This window comes from Amblyraja radiata, chromosome 14 (genome assembly GCF_010909765.2).
Source record: "Amblyraja radiata isolate CabotCenter1 chromosome 14, sAmbRad1.1.pri, whole genome shotgun sequence".
Lineage (NCBI taxonomy): Eukaryota > Metazoa > Chordata > Chondrichthyes > Rajiformes > Rajidae > Amblyraja > Amblyraja radiata.
The window spans coordinates 53,511,814-53,532,420 of NC_045969.1; the positions used below are offsets into that span (position 1 = coordinate 53,511,814).

General features: G+C 41.5%; 1 protein-coding gene across 1 annotated transcript in view; it reads right to left on the reverse strand.

Annotated features, from left to right (window-relative positions):
- Positions 1-20,607, reverse strand: part of cblb (Cbl proto-oncogene B) — a 134,123-nt gene that overhangs the window by 39,956 nt on the left and 73,560 nt on the right. The window contains exons 3-4 of the mRNA XM_033033366.1: positions 7,255-7,411; positions 3,624-3,745 (exon numbers count right to left, since the gene is read on the reverse strand). Of these exons, the coding sequence (XP_032889257.1) occupies positions 3,624-3,745; positions 7,255-7,411 (279 nt within the window). The remainder of the gene's footprint in view (positions 1-3,623; positions 3,746-7,254; positions 7,412-20,607) is intronic.

Consider the following 20,607-nt stretch of genomic DNA (forward strand, 5'->3'; position numbering starts at 1 on the left):
CTGTACCTGCATGCTTACTGATGAACAAGAACCCCAGATCCCGTTGTACTTCCCCATTTCCCAATTTGACACCATTTAGATAGAAAAATCTTCCATCCTGATTTTGCTACCAAAGTGGATAACCTCACATTTATCCACATTAAACTGCATCTGCCATGCATCCACATTAAACTGCATCTGCCATGCATCTGCCCACTCACCCAACCTGTCCAAGTCACCCTGCATTCTCATAGCATCCTCCTCACAGTTCACACTGCCACCCAGCTTTGTGTCATCTGCAAATTTGCTAATGTTACTATGAAACCCATCATCTAAATCATTAATATATATTGTAAATAGCCGCGGTCCCAGCACCGAGCCTTGCCCCACTAGTCACTGCCTGCCATTCTGAAAGGGACCCGTTAATCCCAACTCTTTGTTTCGACCCAAAACATCACCTATTCCTTTTCTCCAGAGATGTTGCCCGACCCGTTGAGTTACTGCAGCTTTTTGTGTCTATCTTTGGTTTAAACCGGCATCCGCAGTTCTCTCCTACACTTAAAAAGGTCTTAATGCTCCTCCAAAGCCCAAATATTTCATTGTTGTGAATCCAGGAAACAATCAGCTGAAGAAGGGCCCCAGCCCAAAATATCACCCATCCATGTTCTCCAGAGATGCTGCCTGACCCACTGAGTTACTCCAGCACTTTGCATCCTTGTTTGTAAACAAGCATCTGCAGCTCCTTGTTTCTAAACATTCAGCTATGCTCCGCGGATCTGATCTACAGCAAAATTCCAGTTCAACGACTTTTTCTTAGCTCCTTATTTATTGTCCTATATTTACAAATCTACATGGTATTGAAAAATGAACTTAGTCTTAATTGTATTTGTCCTTAAGGGCATAGAACATAAGGAAATAGGAGCAGGAGCGAGGAGGTGAAGGCCATTGTCTCCAAACTTATTAGCTGCTGGATCATTGAGGAGCATCTTATGAGCTTCAAGTTCAATTCCAAGTTCAAGTTCAAGTAAGTTTATTGTCATGTGTCCCTGTATAGGACAATGAAATTCTTGCTTTGCTTAAGCACACAGAAAAATAGTAGGCATTTACTACAAAACAGATAGATGTGTCCATATACCATGATATAAATATATACACACATGAATAAATAAACTGGTAAAGTGCAAATAACAGAAAGTGGTTATTAATAATCAGAGTTTTGTCCGAGCCAGGTTTAATAGCCTGATGGCTGTGGGGAAGTAGCTATTCCTGAACCTGGTTGTTGCAGTCTTCAGGCTCCTGTACCTTCTACCTGAAGGTAGCAGGGAGATGAGTGTGTGGCCAGGATGGTGTGGGTCTTTGATGATACTGCCAGCCTTTTTGAGGCAGCGACTGCGATAAATCCCCTCGATGGAAGGAAGGTCAGAGCCGATGATGGACTGGGCAGTGTTTACTACTTTTTGTAGTCTTTTCCTCTCCAGGGCGCTCAAATTGCCGAACCAAGCCACGATGCAACCGGTCAGTATGCTCTCGACTGTGCACCTGTAGAAGTTAGAGAGAGTCTTCCTTGACAATCCGACTCTCCATAATCTTCTCAGGAAGTAGAGGCGCTGATGAGCTTTTTTGATAATTGCGTTAGTGTTCTCGGACCAGGAAAGATCTTCAGAGATGTGCACGCCCAGGAATTTGAAGTTCTTGACCCTTTCAACCATCGACCCGTTGATATAAATGGGGCTGTGGGTCCCCCTCCTACTCCTTCCAAAGTCCACAATCAGTTCCTTGGTTTTGCTGGTGTTGAGGGCCAGGTTATTGCGCTGGCACCATATGGACAGTTGCTCGATCTCTCTTCTATATTCTGACTCATCCCCATCAGTGATACGCCCCACAATAGTGGTGTCGTCAGCGAACTTGATGATGGAGTTCGCACTGTGGTTCGCTACGCAGTCATGGGTATAGAGTGAGTACAGCAGGGGGCTGAGCACGCAGCCTTGAGGTGCTCCCGTGCTGATTGTTATCGAGGCTGACACATTTCCACCAATACGAACAGACTGTGGTCGGTGGATGAGGAAGTCGAGGATCCAGTTGCAGAGGGATGCGCAGAGACCCAGTTCTGTGAGTTTGGTAACCAGTTTGGAGGGGATGATTGTGTTAAATGCCGAGCTGCAATCAATGAATAACAGCCTGACATATGAGTTTTTGTTGTCCAAGTGGTCCAGTGCGGAGTGCAGGGCCAGAGAGATCGCATCCACCGTTGATCTGTTGTGGCAGTACGCGAACTGCAGTGGGTCCAGGTTTTTGTCGAGGTAGGAGTTGATTTGCTCCATGATCAGCCTCTCAAAGCACTTAATCACCACCGGCGTTAGTGCCACTGGTCGATAGTCATTGAGGCACGTCACCTTACTCTTCTTGGGCACCGGTATGATTGATGCCCTTTTAAAGCAGGTGGGGACCTCAGACCTCAGAAGTGAGAGGTTGAAAATGTCTGGATCTCTACTCAAGGTGGGGAATATATTTCAGGGTACACAGGACTATGGATTTGCAGTTTGTAGTCCTCCAAATTGAGTGAGGGATAGCATTGTGTATGTATTGTCATACGGCACCACATGTCAACCCAATGCTGTATCAAGTATCAAGAGAAAAGACCATCAAACCATTGAGGAATAAAAATAACTAGCTTTGCAATGGTATGCTCACAGAAGCTCAGTTCAGATGGAGTGGGTGGGAGAAAGTGATAGGGCTGTGATGGAAGGTACACAAAATTGCTGGGGAAACTCAGCGGGTGCAGCAGCATCTATGGAGCGAAGGAAATAGGCGACGTTTCGGGCCGAAACCCTTCTTCAGACAGGTCTGTGATGGACTTGGCTATGTTCTCTCTGCAGGCTCAGGCGGTCAAAAGCAGAGCAGATGCCATACCAGGATGAGATTCATCCCATCAGAATACCCTCTCGAATGCATCCGAGGAAGCCTGTGAGAATCCTCACGGACATGCCGAATCTTCTCAGGCGCCTAAGAAAGTAAACACGCTGATGCGCTTTCTTGATTATGATATCAGTGTGAAAGAACACTTTGGGCAAGATAATTGCACTAAGCTTATTTGTAATTCCACAACTTGTGTTATCAACAAATTTAATTGTTTCAGTTCTGGAAGATGCTTAAAAGACATCTGGACAGGTACGTGGATAGAAAAAGGCTATAGGGAAATGGGCTTAACATTGGCAGATGTGCCTTGCTCAGATAGACCTTGGTCGGCATGAATGAGTTGGGCCCTACAAGCTAGTTTCTGTGCTGTATAACTCCAATGTTAGGCAGGTGGTACAACCTGCAGTTAACAAAAAGCACAATGAATAGACTGGAGTCTCTTTTTTCATACTAGCATGCAATTCTATTCCCTCCCCACAGTAAATAAACACAAGATACTTAAAAGGAAAGTAGCTCTACACCAGTTACATATCGATTGAATCAACTAACACTTCAGAATTCCCTTTCTCTTGTGCAATCTGTAAAGATAATCCAGTCATTAAATATTTGATGATGTAATTGTAATACGTCAAATACATGCTACACAATTATAATTGGGCACCAGAGGAGAAAGTTAACAGTGGAATCCACTTAAAAACCACTTACATTACAATTTGTTTTGTCCTTACCTGCCAGGTTTGTTGATATATTTTTGGAGCCGAGCTTTCACTTCATCGTATGTTAGAAAAGCCATGTAGCCAGGGTGCGTTACAGCCAAGAAATTCCAATTCCTTAAAATAGAGGTCCAAGGCTAACAAAGAAAACAATCGTTTTTTTGTTGAATACACAAGGTAGACTACATAGCTTAAATGTTAATAGACTTTGACCTCCAAGCTGCAAGAAAGCATGTATAAATTGCTTTCCTGTTTTGTATCCATAAATTGCACTGAGGGTTTGCACAGTATTTGTTACAGGGAACTTTGTTGATAGTTCAATTAAATCCAGAAGACAAATTCATAGATTTCATAAGATGCAGAATTTGCCTTAAGTATGTTAATAAATAAAAATGGATAATGAGGTTAACCTCTGACAAATGAGTGTTCAGTTCCTGAAATGATAGTGAGGCTCAGATATCACAGAGCTATGCTGAAGAAATGAATACCAGACTGTCATGGATGTAGACACAAAAAGCTAGAGTAACTCTGCGGGAGGACAGCATATCAAAATTAGTCACATCCTCCCAATTTATCCAAACTCCCTTTATCCAAACCTACTACAGACATCCTCTACTACCCAATTATTTTTGTAAAGTATACAACATGGTCTTGATCTCAACCACTCACTCTGTAAAAAATACTCTTTTGATCACCTTACCAAGTAAATTATCCCAACCCTCGCCTGTGTTCATTTCAAATTGGTGCCTCCTTTGTTCAACCAGAGAGTAAAGTATTTCTCCACTTAGGCAGTCAACCCCCCACAAATGTGTAAAATGTCTCAACCTCCTCCTTCACTCCGTTGGCAAGATGCCAATTAAGGCAATTCCCTGCTCTTATGCATGCTTTTCCATCCATTGCTTCATGCACTTTCTACAATAGGACATTTTTATTGTTGGCTAAACTATGCTGTTGGCTGAACTTTCTACAATAGGCATTTTTATTGTTGACTATGCTTTGGAGAATTTGCTCATGCATTTCTTTAATCTAGTACTCTATGCCCGTTTAGAAACAGAAAATTAATCGGAAATATAAATGCTTTGATTGCAGTTTAATTGCACCGATTTTATTTAGCATCACATTTGACTTTAGTTATATTCGTCCATTAAGTACCTTATTCCTCCAACCGTGGACAAATTAGGCACCAATACATCACATTTAGTCTTGAATAAATGGCAATTCTGTATTTTATACTGTATCATCCCAGGGACAGTACAAGCATCTGCACCAAACTCCTTTGATATACAAAGCCACAATTTGGTCAATAGAAAAACACTTCAGAAGTCTGTCTGAATTAAATATCTGCTTTTGTACAGTAAACTAACATAACAAGATCTAGCTGACAACTCCCTATTGAAATATTCTCAACTTTGTTTGCGCCTCACAAGAACATAAAATTAACGTTACAAACTAGGAAAATGTAGTCCTGCTGAGTTACTCCAGTACTTTCTTTCACAAAATGAGTACTTCAGTTATTATACTCATATTGCCTGGTTACCAAGTATTACAGATTTTATTTATTTATTGTATTATTGATTATTGTATATGTTATTCTGTTACTGGGCCTGTAAATCTGCAGCAAATAAGAATTTAATTGTTCCGTTGCATGTAGGCAAGGCAATTTAACTCTCTTAACGTTGTCTGTGTTAATGGAAAGAATAAATTCCCTATAGCATCAGAAGAAATGGGCATCTAGTCTAAATGTATGGACAGGCTTGCTTGTTCTGCTATCAATATACTTTTCAAATAGATCTAAATATACTACACTCAAATCGTCCATTAATTTTTATTGCACTCCCTTGGCCTCTATATTTCTTCAAGCAAATATCTCCAACAATGTTAGTTTTCTACTTTTTAACATTATTTTTGTAGCTAAGGAATTTATGATGTATTTATAAAAAAAGCTTTGCTGCTTCTCTCTGCAATCAGCCGAGAATATTTATGTGCATCAGGAGAAAAGTGAAACACTAATGTCAGTACTTGCTACTTAAAGTGTGAGCCTGTTACGTTAATGCTTTTATGTTAAGTACTTTCCATAAATAAAGACCTTTTGATTCAGTTGTCGGAGTTCATATACACACACTATACAATAAATTTTCTAGATAGCCTTATTCAGGCTAGCAATATATTATACACATCATCCACCATTTCTAACTTATTCTGGTGGCTAAAACATAGAACACATAATCTACACTATGACAAAATATGCTGACACAGTATTTTATTACTGGAAATGGAAATATTTGTATAACAGTATAAAATAATAGGATTAATTTTGACCAACACACGGGCATTATTTCATTCAAGACACTGAAGCAATTGTACAAAATTCTTCCACAATATAAATGGAGAATTTCCACGAATCCAACTGTTGAACAATGGAACAATAAGCTTCATCAAGTGCAAAACTAAACTATACAGAAAGTCACTCGGAAATGGGCCACTAGAGTATGTCAAACTATTCTTACGGACTCCATTTTTTTCTAAAATAAACTTTAGGTTCATATAATTACCCAAAATAAAAATAATGTAAAAAATGCATGGAATTTTGATCAAGATTACAATGCTAGCTAGAATTTTGAAAATGCATTTTTCTTAACTTGCTCTGAAAAACTAATAAAAAGGAACTGCAGATGAAATATCACATCTCCATGTTCCCCAGAGATGCTGCCTGACCCGCTGAGTTACTCCAGCATGTTGTGTCTTTGTTTATAAAAAGGATGGACACAAATCTTTCAACTTGTAACAAACACCATGTAATTTATTTCTGTGTGGGAAAGAACTGCAGATGCTGGTTTAAATCGGAGGTAGACACAAAATGCTGGAGTAGCTCAGCGGGACAGGCAGCATCTCTGGAGAGAAGTAATGGGTGACGTTTCGGGTCGAGAACCTTCTTCAGACTTCTCTCTCCAGCAGGAAATACAGAGCTCACCAACATATCAGATACAGAGCGCCTCTCAAGAAAGGGAATTATCCCAATCTTTAAACCATAAATGTGCATTGCAATTAGCCCTAATTTCTTCAGCCATGCACAATAACTTTATTTTCTGTACCTTTGATGAAAATTCACAAAACAAGTTGTCAAGCAAAATCTCAGTATTCTAAAGTTTCCTAGTGTTATTTTTTCTATTGATCCTCACCACTTTCAAGAATTCATTACATTTTGCAAAACAAGGGACAGCAACCATATACCCATCCACAGGGTTTGTGTCTTAGCCAACATTTACTGAGATACTGTCTATAGTCCTCAAACTCTCAGTTGCAGGAAAATAGCAACAGGATTCCCCACTTAATGAACTTCCATAATTCACTTGTCCACATGTACAGCCTTCATCCACCTCTACACTAACACCTACCCACCACAACCAACTCCAGCGTAACAATAGTTATTCTCGCCAGGCAACAACTGAGAGTCTATATAGCCGTTTGATTTTCATTTTGCCTTTCTGAAATTACAACTTGATTACAGCACAGCTTAGTTTGATCTTTCACAAATGGCCAGGAAGAGTTTCGACTAAATCAGCAAAGCAGGTGAAATGAGTTTAAAGCCCAGGGTGCACAATTATTGTCAGCTATAAAAGAGCTATGTTATTAGTTTTCAACTTACCTGAAATAACCTGGTAAATATATCAAATTCAAAGATTGAAATGTAATCATTGCAGGTCAAATCAATGGTAGACTTCAGAGCCATGGCTTCCAGACCTGAGCTAATGGAATGAACTTCGTGAAGGCATTGTCTAAAGACTTTCCAGGGTACAATAGTCCTGAAAGGAGAAAAATCCCAGTAACTCTTCATGCTTCATAAACATCATAGTACCATGCAACAATTTACACAATTAACATAATCCCCATCTTTTTCAGATTTGCTGCCCATTATCCTGGTTCCACAACTTTGCTCATAACTAAATCTGCTTTTATATGCATTGAAAATTATTAAAGGCTGACCAACAGCAGATTCAAGCAAAACAATTCTGACAATGAAAGCAAACATGCCGTCCTACAGGCGTAGGATGGAACTGCAACCGGGAGTACAATCCGGAAGTGGCGGCGCTGATGAACGGCTGCGGCTCGCCTGCAGTCCGTTTGTTTTTACTTTTTTGTGTTGTTTTTTTCGTTTTGTCTAGCTAAGTTTTTGTTTTTTTAGGTTGTGTTTATGTGTGGGGGGGGGGGGGGGGTTGAAACAGGGCTTGCTGTCTCTCCCTTCGGGCGAACCAGGATAATGGCGACCTCGAGGCTCCGGAGGCAGCCTGTCAGGACTCACCCTGGGCTCGCTCCCGTGAGGGCGGTCCGGCTCGGGGCTGGAACTGTGCTCCCGTGAGGGGCTGTGACGCTCCCGTGAGGGCGGCCTGGCGCAGGGCTGAGACGCTCCCGTCGGGGCGGCCCAGCCAGAGGGAATCGGCGCTCCCGTGGGGGCGGCCCAGCTCGAGGGTGGAACTGCGCTCCCGGGGGGCGGCCCAGCCCGAGGGTGGAACGGTGCTCACGTGAGGGCGACCCGGCTCGGGGCTGAGACGGCGTTCTGGCGGCGGTGACCTGAGTCCGGGGTTCGGCCGCGGGCCAGTGGACGACGTCGTCAACAGCTGCGTCCACTGGACTGGAGGGCGGCAGCTTCGACCACCCCGGGCCGCGGTGTTTGAACCGGCCTGTTCGCGGAGCTCGGTGAGCCGCGGTACTGATTTTACCATCGCCCGGTGGGGTATCGCCTCAGCGCAGAGGGAGAAGAGGAGGAAAGAGACTGCAGCCCTAAGATTTTTGCCTCCATCACAGTGAGGAGGTGCTTGGTGGACTCACTGTGGTGGATGTTAATTTGTGTTTACTGTCTGTTCTGTTGTCTATTATTGTATTATTGTATGTATGACTGCAGGCACGAAATTCCGTTCAGACTGAAAGGTCTGAATGACAATAAAGGAAATTCAATTCAATTCAATTCAAATGCTGATTAAAACCGAAGAGACACAAAAAGCTGGAGTAACTCAGCAGGACAGGCATCATCTCTGGAGAGACGTAATGGGTGACGTTTCGGGTCAAGACCCGAAATGTCACCCATTCCTTCTCTCCAGAGATGCTGCCTGTCCTGCTGAGTTACTCCAGCTTTGTGTCTATCATCATGCCCTCCTGCAGGTTTTGTTAATAACGGGTACAGACAAAAACAGCTCCCATAATTTTTCATTGTAGGTTTTAGAAATCACAGTATGTTAAAGCCAAAAGGGGAAATGTAAACAACAAAATAAATTTGGATTTAAATTGTGCGTTCAACGGTGCCTAATGTCCCTGGGTAGATCACAGAAGCATTATCAATTCAAAATCTAATAATCGGCTGCATTGGGGTATACAAGGACAGGTGGTCAATAACTTGTCAGAATGGAGCACAGAGTTGAACAGGGTTGTGGGGAATTCTAGAACCCTTGGCCCTGGAAATGGATGCTGCGACCATTAATATTATGCTGATTAAAATAGTGACTGCCCAGGAGGCCAGAATTACTGATTTCCTCATCAACATTACCTCCTTCTACGAAAGCACTTCTTCCAAAATGCAAACGTGCAGGATCAAATTATGATTCAGTAAAACATTCAAAATAATTAAAACGTTGTTCGGTGCTCAATTAGCTTAATTGTACCCAAAGGAAAAGGTTGTGAGAACAGAACATCATTGCCTGCCTCAGGTATTATTCTCTACACCACATGTTTGTTCAATAGTTATCAATTTCTCTGCAACTATTTTTTTTGGCTGGCATATAGTCTTCTGAAGCTGGAATTGAACTGTTAACTTACGCAGTAATTTTACATGGACTTTCACAGACAACGTATGAATAAACAATAGAAATACCAGACACAGATCTTGGTCACAATATAGGTCCTATAATTGTTATGAATAATCTCAATAACTATAATAACCACAATCCGAATTGATCTACAAGGATACAAATCAAACCATATTTAATACAAAAACCTAACGAGGTGAAAACCAGAGGACAGCATGTGAACACCACATATTTTACACAGCAAATCACTGTTCAGTCTTGGAGAGGCACAAGGAACTGGAAATGTTGGAAACTAGAGCAAAACAGTGTTGGAGCAACTCTGCAGGTCAGGCAGCATGTGGAGAGAATGGACAGATCATGTTTCAGGTGGGACCCTTCTACCGAATTTTAAACGTTTCCACAGATTTCTTGGAATCATAGATATTCACGCACGCAAACAAGGCGTTGATCATCGAGTCCTTGCAGGCTATAAAAGGAGCTATTTATAACTTCCCAACTTCCAGTCTCGCCCAGATTTTTTTTTTGCATATGCCAGAAGTTCCCACCTCCACCACACTTTCAGGTGTAGAGTTCTAGATTCCTACTACTTGGCTGAGCAACTTTTTTCTCAATCTGTACTAACAAATCTAACGTTCAGGTCTGAGATCCTTAGTCAGAACTGAGACGTTTATGAGTGTTGTCTTTACTTCTAAGATTTGTTAACATTTAAGATGTATTTATTGTTGGGTAGGTTAGATGGATGCGAGTGCGCATGGAATTCAATCTAAGTATGAGGAAACACATTTAAGAGGGCAAACGTGGCAAGGGTATATATAATTAATGGTATGGTACTGGGAAATGGAGAGGGGATCATGAAGGATCTCTGCATGTAGTTCCTTTCGGTTAGCAGATAAAATGATTTAAGCACATGTGAAATATGTCTATTCTAATTCTTCCACCAATTAACTTAAGACTAGTAATCTATCTGCAAAGAGATACATGGCCATATCCTTTCTTTCACCACTCTCGTCCTTTTGAATGTCATACAGCCCCTTTTACTGGCTCTGACCTCCCTACCATCGAAGGGATCTATCGTAGTCACTGCCTCAATAAGGCAGCCAGCATCAGAGACCCTTACCATCCTGGCCACACATTCATTTCACCACTGCCATTGGGAAGAAGGCACAGGAGCCTGAAAACTGTAACGTTCAGGTTCAGGAACAGCTTCTTTCCTACAGCCATCAAGCTCTTAAACACTACAACCTCAAATAAACTCTGAATAACAATAGTCTACTATTATTATTGTCCCCACAACCCTGTTCAACTCTGTGCTCCATTCTGACAAGTTATTGACCAACTGTCCTTGTATACCCCAATGCAGCCGATTATTAGATTTTGAATTGTTTATTTTTTGAGTATGTGAAATATATATATATATATATATATATACATATATATATATATATATATATACATATATGTATGTGAGTGCGAGTGTGCGAGTGCGAGTGTGTGAGTGCGTGAGTGCGTGTACACACTTGTGAGTATATATATACACACACACACACACACACAGAACTTTTTTTTCCTCTCTCGTTTATCATATTGTTTTCAGTGTACTATGCTTACATATTCTGTTGTGCTGCAGCAAGTAAGAATTTCATTGTTCTATCTGGGACACATGACAATAAAACACTTGACTTCTTCAATGACCCTTATCCCATGAAGTCACACCTCATAACTAAACTAGTTCCTCTTCAATCTCCTCTCCACCCATCCTAGTGCTATGGTGTAGTGACCAGAACTGTACGCTGTTCTGTGGCCTAACTAGCATAACTTACATTCCAAGTTTCAACTGACACAGACATATTTCCTATGTGTTTTAAACATTTTATATTCTAACTAATAGGAACTACTTGCAGAGATCCTTCATCCCCTCTGCATTTCCCAGTAGCATACCATTAATTATATATCCCCTTGCCATGTTTGCCATCTTAAGTATGAGTGCTTCCTCATACTTATAGTTTGGATTCCATTTGCCCTCTCACATCTATCTAACCTACCCAACAACAAAACAAATCTTAAATGTTCACAAATCTTAAAAGTAAAGGCAACAATCAAAAACTTCTCAGCTCTGACCAAGGGCCTTGGACCTAAATGTTAGATTTGTTTCCCTTTCCACAGATGCTGCTTCTATCTTCTAGTTTCTATCTTCATTTCAGATTTCTGCCATCTATAGTCTTAGTCAAATGTAATTTTATAAAACAAATCAGAACAATGCTAATCTTGTCACAGGCATACATTCCTCCCTGCCTCTTCCAATGGTACTTCCTTCATTACTACTTCATAACTTCCCTTTTCTTGAATCCACAAAAGTAGTACAATTAGGATAAAAACCTCAATAGGCACATAAAGTCCATTATCTAAATTCATTAAACCTCGCTTACCAGTAATTTTTTCCAATCCAAATAAGTGATTGATCACGTGGAAGCACAAAATAACACATACTCAAATACAATTCAGGAAACAAAAGGTTTGGGAGAACCCAAGTTTGATTACCGCAACAGAATATGTAATAAGGTCAGTTTAAATCACATTGCCCACTATTGTAGTCTTCAAACCACAAACCTCAATTGTGATCTCTTTGCTGTCTGCTACTCCGCAGAAACGTTGCAAATTTGGTCAGAACAGGATTAAAAAGTTGCAGTGAATGTGCAGTGCGTCACTGGTGGTAAAATATTCAAAAGTGCTTGATTGTCATGCATGCCAGAAACAAAACAATGACATTTTTACTTGAAGCAGCTTAACAGGTATGCAATGAAGAGCACAGAGCACAATGAACAACTGAAAGATCAATAAATTAAAAGCAATATTAGTGCAAAACAAAAGCCCCAAGTCCCTAGTGCAACCAAGACAGCTCGTAGTCTATTGTTTAGTTGGTGTTTAATAGCCTGATGCTTGTTGGGAAGAAGCTGTTCCTGAACCTGGACCAGTGTTCAGGCTTATATAGCTTTTTCCACAAAGGTAGGGGTTAAATGAGAGTGGGCCAGCTTGGTGATACTGGCTGCCACTTTCAGGTAATGCCTCCTTTTGATCCATACACTGGGGGGAAGTGGTCAGTACCCATGAAGGACATAGATGCTTTGATAGACTTTACCCCACTTTCTGAAGACAAAGGATATTCTGACAATAGCAACCTTTCCCACAAAGACACAAGTAAAATTAGAATTGTACAACACTGTGCATAAAAAGATCCACGCATCCCAATCTTGGGCAATTCAACCACAGTCAATATTATGAAGCAATCTCTTTTCCACCCCATTGCATGACTTCAGTCCTTTCCTAGAAGCACAATTATCTGCAGATGCAGGAGTCTTGAGCAAAACACAAAGTGCTGGAGGAACTCAGCGGTTCAAGCAGCATCTGTGGAGAGAATGGCCTGGTGACGCTCCATGTCGCTCTTAGTCAGACTGATTGTAGTGGGGGAGGAGGGGGGGGGGGGGAGGAGAAGAAAACTGGACAAAGAGGTGAGAGGCTGGAATATATTTGGTTGGAGTGCAAGCTTTTGCTGAAGAATTGTTCCGACGGGGGTTCTGTGTGGGTTTTTTTGGGGGGGTTTTATTTATTTATTTATTTTATTTTTTAAATAATCGCCCGACAAGTTCAGCGTTGGAGTAATTTTAAAATCAGCTTTTAATGCAGTCAACGCCGACAACGGGGACAGATTTCAGGTACGGGATAGGTAAAAGAAAGCCGTTTATTTTATGTATAAAAGTGCTCCTTAAGATGCCTTTAATTCACATTTTAAGTTGCGAAACGGTAATTTTTTCCCCATACGAACCGGCAGTATTTTTGCTGCCGATATGGGGTATAAATTCACCGCAAACCGCAACGTTCCAAATGATCATGTTCCAGAAAAACCCACTCGCAAGATGATTTAAATGGCCATTAATTTACAGGTATTAAACATTAAATTCCTTCCATTTGACCTATAAATCCATGACAATGAGATTTAAAAATTATGTTATATTGTGAATTCTTGTGTGAATGTTATTTGGACACAGGCTATTTAAAAATGTTAATCTATTCTTAAGAAATTGATAGATGTTTAGATCTAGTAATTGAATTTTGTAATTAGCTACAATTAGGTAACTAATTATATGCTTTAATTTCAAGTCATCCAAGTAAGATTGTTTCATATTTGTTTCAGAATGCTTCAATCTATAATAACTGAAAATTTATTTTAGTTCTCTTAATTTTTAAGAAAGTTATCGGCTTTTGACTGTCCTCGGTCACAGCTTTTGTGTTAAGTCAATGGAAAAACAATAGGGACAAGATGCTAATTTCTGAGTATGAAAATGGCCATAACATTTTTAATACTGAAGATATGAAAGTGAATTAGGTGTCAAATTAAACTTTTTATGCTTTATCTGATGGGGTAAATTACAGGCTTGATTTTTAAAATCTCAAAATTTTGTAACATTGCTAAAGAAAGAGGGGCAGGATGGTTTAAGAAATGGAGTGTGCACCAGTGAGGGGATAGACATTGAATTCTCCAATTTTAAGTGACACTCGTTCCTGTGCTCCCCTCCCAGTGCACACTCATTTCTCTCACTATTGAACCCCTCATCACCCCACCCCCTCCCAGCTATATCCCTGATAGATCCAAGATGGCACCCAACCTAGGCGACTGTGTACTAGTCACAGAAGTGGATCTGCAATCGCGCATTACAATCGCTCAATCTTTTAAATCTCTACTCTGACTGCAACATTTCTTACTTGAACTCTACTATTCCCTTTATCATGCATCGGTACATTGCGGATGACTTGATTGTAATCATGTACTGTCTTTTCATTGACCGTTTAGAATGCAGCAGAAGCTTTTCGCTGTACCTCGGCTCATGTGACAATAAATTCAACTCTCTCTGGCTTTACGTTTCACTCTTCTTCCTTCCTCATCTCACACCCTTTTGTCTCACTTTCATTTCTAGTCTTGGGACACCTACCAGCCAATCAACCCTCCTCCCCACCCCCTACCCCTACTCACACATGCCAGGCTTTGTCCCATCCCCATCCGTTTGTCAACATTCTCCTCCCCACTACAGTTCAGTCTGAAGAACATTTCCAACCCGTCGTCTGTCCATTCTCTCCACAAATGCTAGCAGACCTGCTGAGGTATTCCAGCACTTTGTGTTTTTATTATTTTCCCTAATTTTATTTCCTGAGAGCACACCAACCCTAGACTTCACCCTATTTCCACACTAGAATGTCGCAAATCCCTGCTTACTGCTCTTCATATGCAGTGCATCTACAATCAGCATTAGCAAAGTACAGAGACGACAAAGGGCAGGTACAAAAGGGAAGCAATGATTAACTAAAATAAAATTAATTAAAATAATAATACAAATATAAAAAACGTAATTTACAAAAATGTAGCCAATGTACATGCTTAATTTTATTGGGTTTTTTTTTAAATTCAAAAAGGGAAAGGTCACAGGGCTCACAGTCTCGGGTGAGGCTAGTCGGGAGCTCCAACGTCGCGGAAGGATCGACCAGCTGACATCCACCCGATTCGGGAGCGGATCGCCTCGACGCGGAGGGCCCGAACGCCGCCGGCTACGGGAGTCAAGATCATCCCGTTAATGGGGGTTCGAGGCCCACGACCAAGGAAGAACTAAGGGAAGGACTTGAACTTTATTTCGTCTTCCATCACAGTGAGGACTGTGTAGGAGTCACTGTGGTGGATGGTCATATTAAAATGTCGTTTTGAGTGATCTGTTACTTTTAATTGTATGACTGACCTGGCCAATGAAATTCATCGTATGTTGCAAAACATACTTGGCGAATAAAGTCTGTTTCTGATATTTCCAAGAATACTTGCAGACCTGGCGAGCCTATGAAAATGCTGCAAATGTCTTCAACATTAATGATCTATCAGACAACATCCCAGATGCCCAGCAAACCAAAAAGAGGTTTTGATATATTTAATTCTGTAGTGACCACCAAAGGTTCCCGTTTTTGATGTTGCCGCTGCACAAAATGATTTAATTATTTGGTCCCATTAGCTTTGTACCTCAGCTGCCCAACTCCAGGAATATGAAGAACATGCAACGAGCATCATTACAACATAACTTCTCCCTGTGTAAGCATTCCAATGTCCAGTGATTCCATTCCTCCACTTAATGTTCAGATAATATTAGAATTTTAAGAATAACTTATAATTTACAATTAAAATGTCTCCTCATCTGAACCCCTCTCAATAATCAGATGAGAGTTCACTTGCTGCCAATTAAGAAATGATTCATTGCATGAAATTCAATGAATATTAAACTGAACTGAAGCTGATTGTAAAGCATTTCATACATTTTTTAAATCCAGTAATCATGTGAGTATTTATATTTAACATCTTTAACCAAAATCCATAGCAATTGTTTTGAACAGTTATGATGTTTCTACTTTTTCCAGGAATTATTCTAATATGCTTGAAGCTTTATTGATCATTTTTTCTTTTAAGTATAAGTTAGTCAATCGAACTTGGTGTTTGGATAACTGTAAATATGCAGATCATAAAAATGCAATCAAAGATAGACACAAAATGCTGGAATAACTCAACGGGAAAGGCAGCATCGCTGGAGAGAAGGAACGGGTGACGTTTCGGGTTGAGACCCTTTTTCAGATCAGTCTGTGCAGTTCCTTCCTATACATAAAAATGCAATCCTTCAGTAATTTTCTTCCTCCAAGGGTTTTCATTTAACCCTGGAAAAATGTTATCTGTTAAGTTGAGATCCCCTGGTTCACTTGCACACAAGCTGGTGATAAATATTTTAATTTAATCATAACTCTGGGTTCTAAAAATAAGTGTTTAGTCAGCATTATACAGCATGAAAACAAGCCAGTCAGCCTACTGAACCCTTAAGCACCCATCAACACTAATCCCATTTTCCAGCCCTCCCACTGCAGTGTGCCTTAAGATTATGTTGCGTATCATAATGAAGAGAAGCATTCTTCACTTGTTTTTTTAAAAAGAGATACAGCATGTAAATAGGCCTTTCAGCTCACCAAGTCCACACCAATTATTGATCACCCATTCACACACTAGTTCTATGTTGTCTCTCTTTCTCATCCACTCCCTACACTTGAGGGGCAATTTTTTAGACCGTCCAATTAACCTACAAATCCACCCATCTTTGGGATGTTAGAGGAAACCGTAGCACCTGGAAGCAAACCCAAGTGTTCACAGGGAGAATGTGCAAGCTCCAAACTGAAAGAGGTCAGGATCAATCTTGGATATCTGTGAAATAGCAGCTGTACCAGCTGCACAATGGGAAGAACATTTTACAGAAACTATTCTAATAGTTTCCTATGTGATGGTAAAATCTATCTACACATAACTAAAACTCCGATCTTGTTATCTTCCGGTTTGGCGGTCTTTCTATTTGCACAAAAACGGTTCGCAATAGCGCCACAATTTTTCTTAGTTCACTCACCGTTCTCCTGTGCTGCGAGTGCACCAAGTTTTGTTCCGATTGGTTGAATGTTGTAAAAGTTAGCGAGGTGTAAAAATCTTTAAAATCGCGTGTGCAGATCGACCACTTTTGCCAATCAGCGCTGCGCGGAGTAGTCTCTTCCCCGTTACTCCCGAGACGGTCCGCCCCTTCCTGCACCATTGCGTCTTTACTGGAACTGAGGATGGCCGGCGGAGGCTTCCAACCGGACACAATTTTCGGAGGGACCCCAAGCAGCCCAGCGTGGGAGACCCGGCCCAGCCCCGGAGGCCCAGCCCAGAGTCGGAGGCCCAGCCCAGAGTCGGAGGCCCAGCCCAGAGTCGGAGGCCCAGCCCAGAGTCGGAGGCCCAGCCCAGAGTCGGAGAGCCTTCCCTGCCTAGCCCGGAGTCGGAGATGTCTCCAAACAGAAAGCGGAGACTCTGATCCGGGCGGAGGAGAACGAACAGCGACCGCTGTGAGTCCACATTGCACTGCCAATTCCAGCCACTACCCCTCTGGTCCCCTACGCTGGCTCATCCCCCCCATCCCCCCCCCCCCCCCCCCATCTTTTCTCCGAGCTCACTTCCCCCGCCCACACACCCCTCCCCCATCACAACCCCCTGCCCACACCCCACACACACTCCCCCACCAACACCCTCCCATATCCCTCTTCCCCCCCCTCCCACACGCCTCCCCTATCCCTCTTCCCCCCCCCTCCCACATGCCTCCTGCCCACATACACACCTCCCCTTCCCCCACACTACCCTCTGCCACCCCCCAAACACCACCATCTTAGCCCCCCCCCTACATCTCCCCGTCCACACCCCCTCCTCCTCTCCTCCCACCCCCTACCCCCCCCCCCCCCCCCCCCCCCGACCACACACCCCACTTCCCTCCCTTCCCACACATGAAGAGGGGGCGGAAGTGCTCGGGGATGAGGGGAAATGAGCCGCGCCTGCGCAGTTAGGGGCTATGGGAGAGTGGTGGAATATTGCATTGGGGGAACGGGTTGCGTTGAGGGACCAGGCCTCCCATGTGACTGGGACTCAACGGTTCCCACTTAGTCTGGTATCTATATTATAGAGGCTTTCTAACAATCCAAACACACTATATACCCTCCACCAGAGAATAGATCCTCCATATATATCCTTCACCAAACATCAGATCATTGCTATTTCTTGATTTTCATCAAGATCTTCAGATGTATTCAGTCAAGCCCTATTTGTTCTGCTTTAATACGGGATTCATATGGCATTTTTCACAATGAATCAACACCAGAGATCTCCACAGCACGCAAAACTGGACTTAAACCAGAGCCTGGCCACGTTTTATAGAAAATCAATTACTTTTTTTGTAAGACCATGATCCTAGAGAATAAAAAGTCAATTAGGTTGTTTTTATAGTTTTATCAAACTTGCAGGTAATTATCCACTTGAACCCTAGGCGTCTCTGTTCATCTATTTTCGTTTAAGTGTCTTGTCATTAAGTCTAGAATCCCATTCGATCTCAAAACTGATCTACATATCAAATTTCATGTTTTGTTGTTGATCAAGACTATATTCACAATAACCATGTCAGATTCACAAAGAAAAGTGGACCATGCACTAATACCTTGAATACAACCAATCTAAATCTTTCTCCTCTAAGTAATATGTGCCCAAATTCTTTGGTTTCCAGCCAAGTTTCTACACAGAGCATTTGACATAGGTCCTCTTGTAGCTATATGCCTGACTTTTTTTTTTAAATAATAATTGTTCAGGCAACTTATACAACAAGACCACATGTAGTATGTGTGCAACTAATTATTATACACACCTAGATACGCAGAGAATGGAAGGATAAGGATTATGTACAGAGAGGTGATAATAGTTCAACTTGGCATCATGTTCGGCAGAGACATCATAGGCTGAAGGACCTATTCCTGTGCTGTATAATTAATTACCTCTAAAGTACAGGCATACTTTCATCGGTAAGAATGGAGAGTTATTTGTACACAGGCACATTGCTCAAACAGGAGAGAGAAGTGTCAGCACTTTATCCGTTTTGCTGGTTTTGACTACAAGAAAAATGTTCACTTGGGCAGCGTGGGAACTCGCTCACTTGCAGTGGCAGATAGAACCTCAGTTTAACATCTTTCAAAAAGATAAGCATTTTGCAAATTATTCTGAACTGGTGGTGTACATGCTTTCAAAAAATCTACAGGCCTTACACTGACAAATACAAAAGGTCACAGTTGTGGCACAAATCTAAACACCCACTATTTTCACATTTGATAAGATGTAGGAGCAGAATTAAGCCATTCAGCCCATTGATTCTGCTCCAAGGTTTTGCAGTGGATGCGTGTATAGTGGTGATGCAACAGCAGCGATGCATGTCAGAAGGCAGGCAATGGTGCATGGGGGGCTCAAATACTTTTGAGTTTGAACTGAACTTCATTTTACTGAAAACTATCAACAAGGCTAAACATTAGAACCTTCTTTCCTGACAAAAAAAGCAACCCTCTTTCTTCATCTCGATAGATTCACCAACTGTGACCTTTAAAGATCAACAACATTGGCTAAACAGCCCACGAGTTTACGGAAATGTTATAAAACAAAATTAGTGCCAAGCCACATTGGAATACTGTATATTAAAACACAAAAGGACACAGGGTGCAGCAGTAACTCAGAAGATCAGACAGCATCTCTGAAGAGCATAGATAGGTGACGTTTTGGGTTAAGACCCTTCTTTAGGCAATATATTAAAGCAGATCATTGGTTCAATTTCAAGAATGAGTATAAATTGTTTGAAAACATTTACAGAATGGTACAAAAAAGCACCATTTTACTTTTAGGATCAGAAAAGAAGAAACTCAAAAATTGGTTCTGGTTCCAAGAAGTATCTTAAAAGGAGAAGAGAAAGGTAGGTTTAGACAGGAGGACCCATAAGACAATAAGTGGATATCAGGTAACTGTGGCTGGCCCCAAATACATCGTGGGCTACGGGCCAAAATCATGGATGATCTCTGCCAATGAATCATCTCTACCGGATGAGCAAAATGTTTTCGGCCCATTTGAAGCAGGCAATGTTCAACCTCTGCGTGCCGCCCCACCCACACTGGTTCTGCCCCGCACACCCTGCAGACAGATCAACCTCCACTTAAACCCTCGGAAACCAGCCAGATTATAGTCTCTGGACTCTGAAATCGCGGTCAATTAACTGACCAACATTTTTATTGACATTTTCAATATCTTGCTTCAGCAGTCTACTGTCCCCATCTGCTTCAAGGAAACCTCTAGCAGCACCCAAGGGAAATAGTGACCTGTCTCAATGATTAGCGCCCACCAGTTCTAATGTCTACCACAATGAAGTGCTTTGAGAGATTAGTATTTATCATTACCATGTATGTTGTTTGCGCTGCAAGCTTCACGTGAATAAAGAATTTCTTTGCACCATGGTACAATTGCCAATAAACTATTCGGAATCTGAATCAGTAGTAAGCTACCAGGCCCATCAAGCCTGCATGTCATTCAATTTGATCATGGCCTCACATTTTCTCTGCCATTTCTCCACATGCCTCTATTCATCAATCTGTTAAATATTTATGCACCTTAAAGATATCTATTGATCTGACGTCCACCACCCTCAGATATTCATTAAATTCATCCTCATATTCAGTTATATTATAGTATAACCTTGAATATTGAAGAATGAATTGCTTACGACTGAATGATTGAATTCCAAAGTCATCAAAAACCT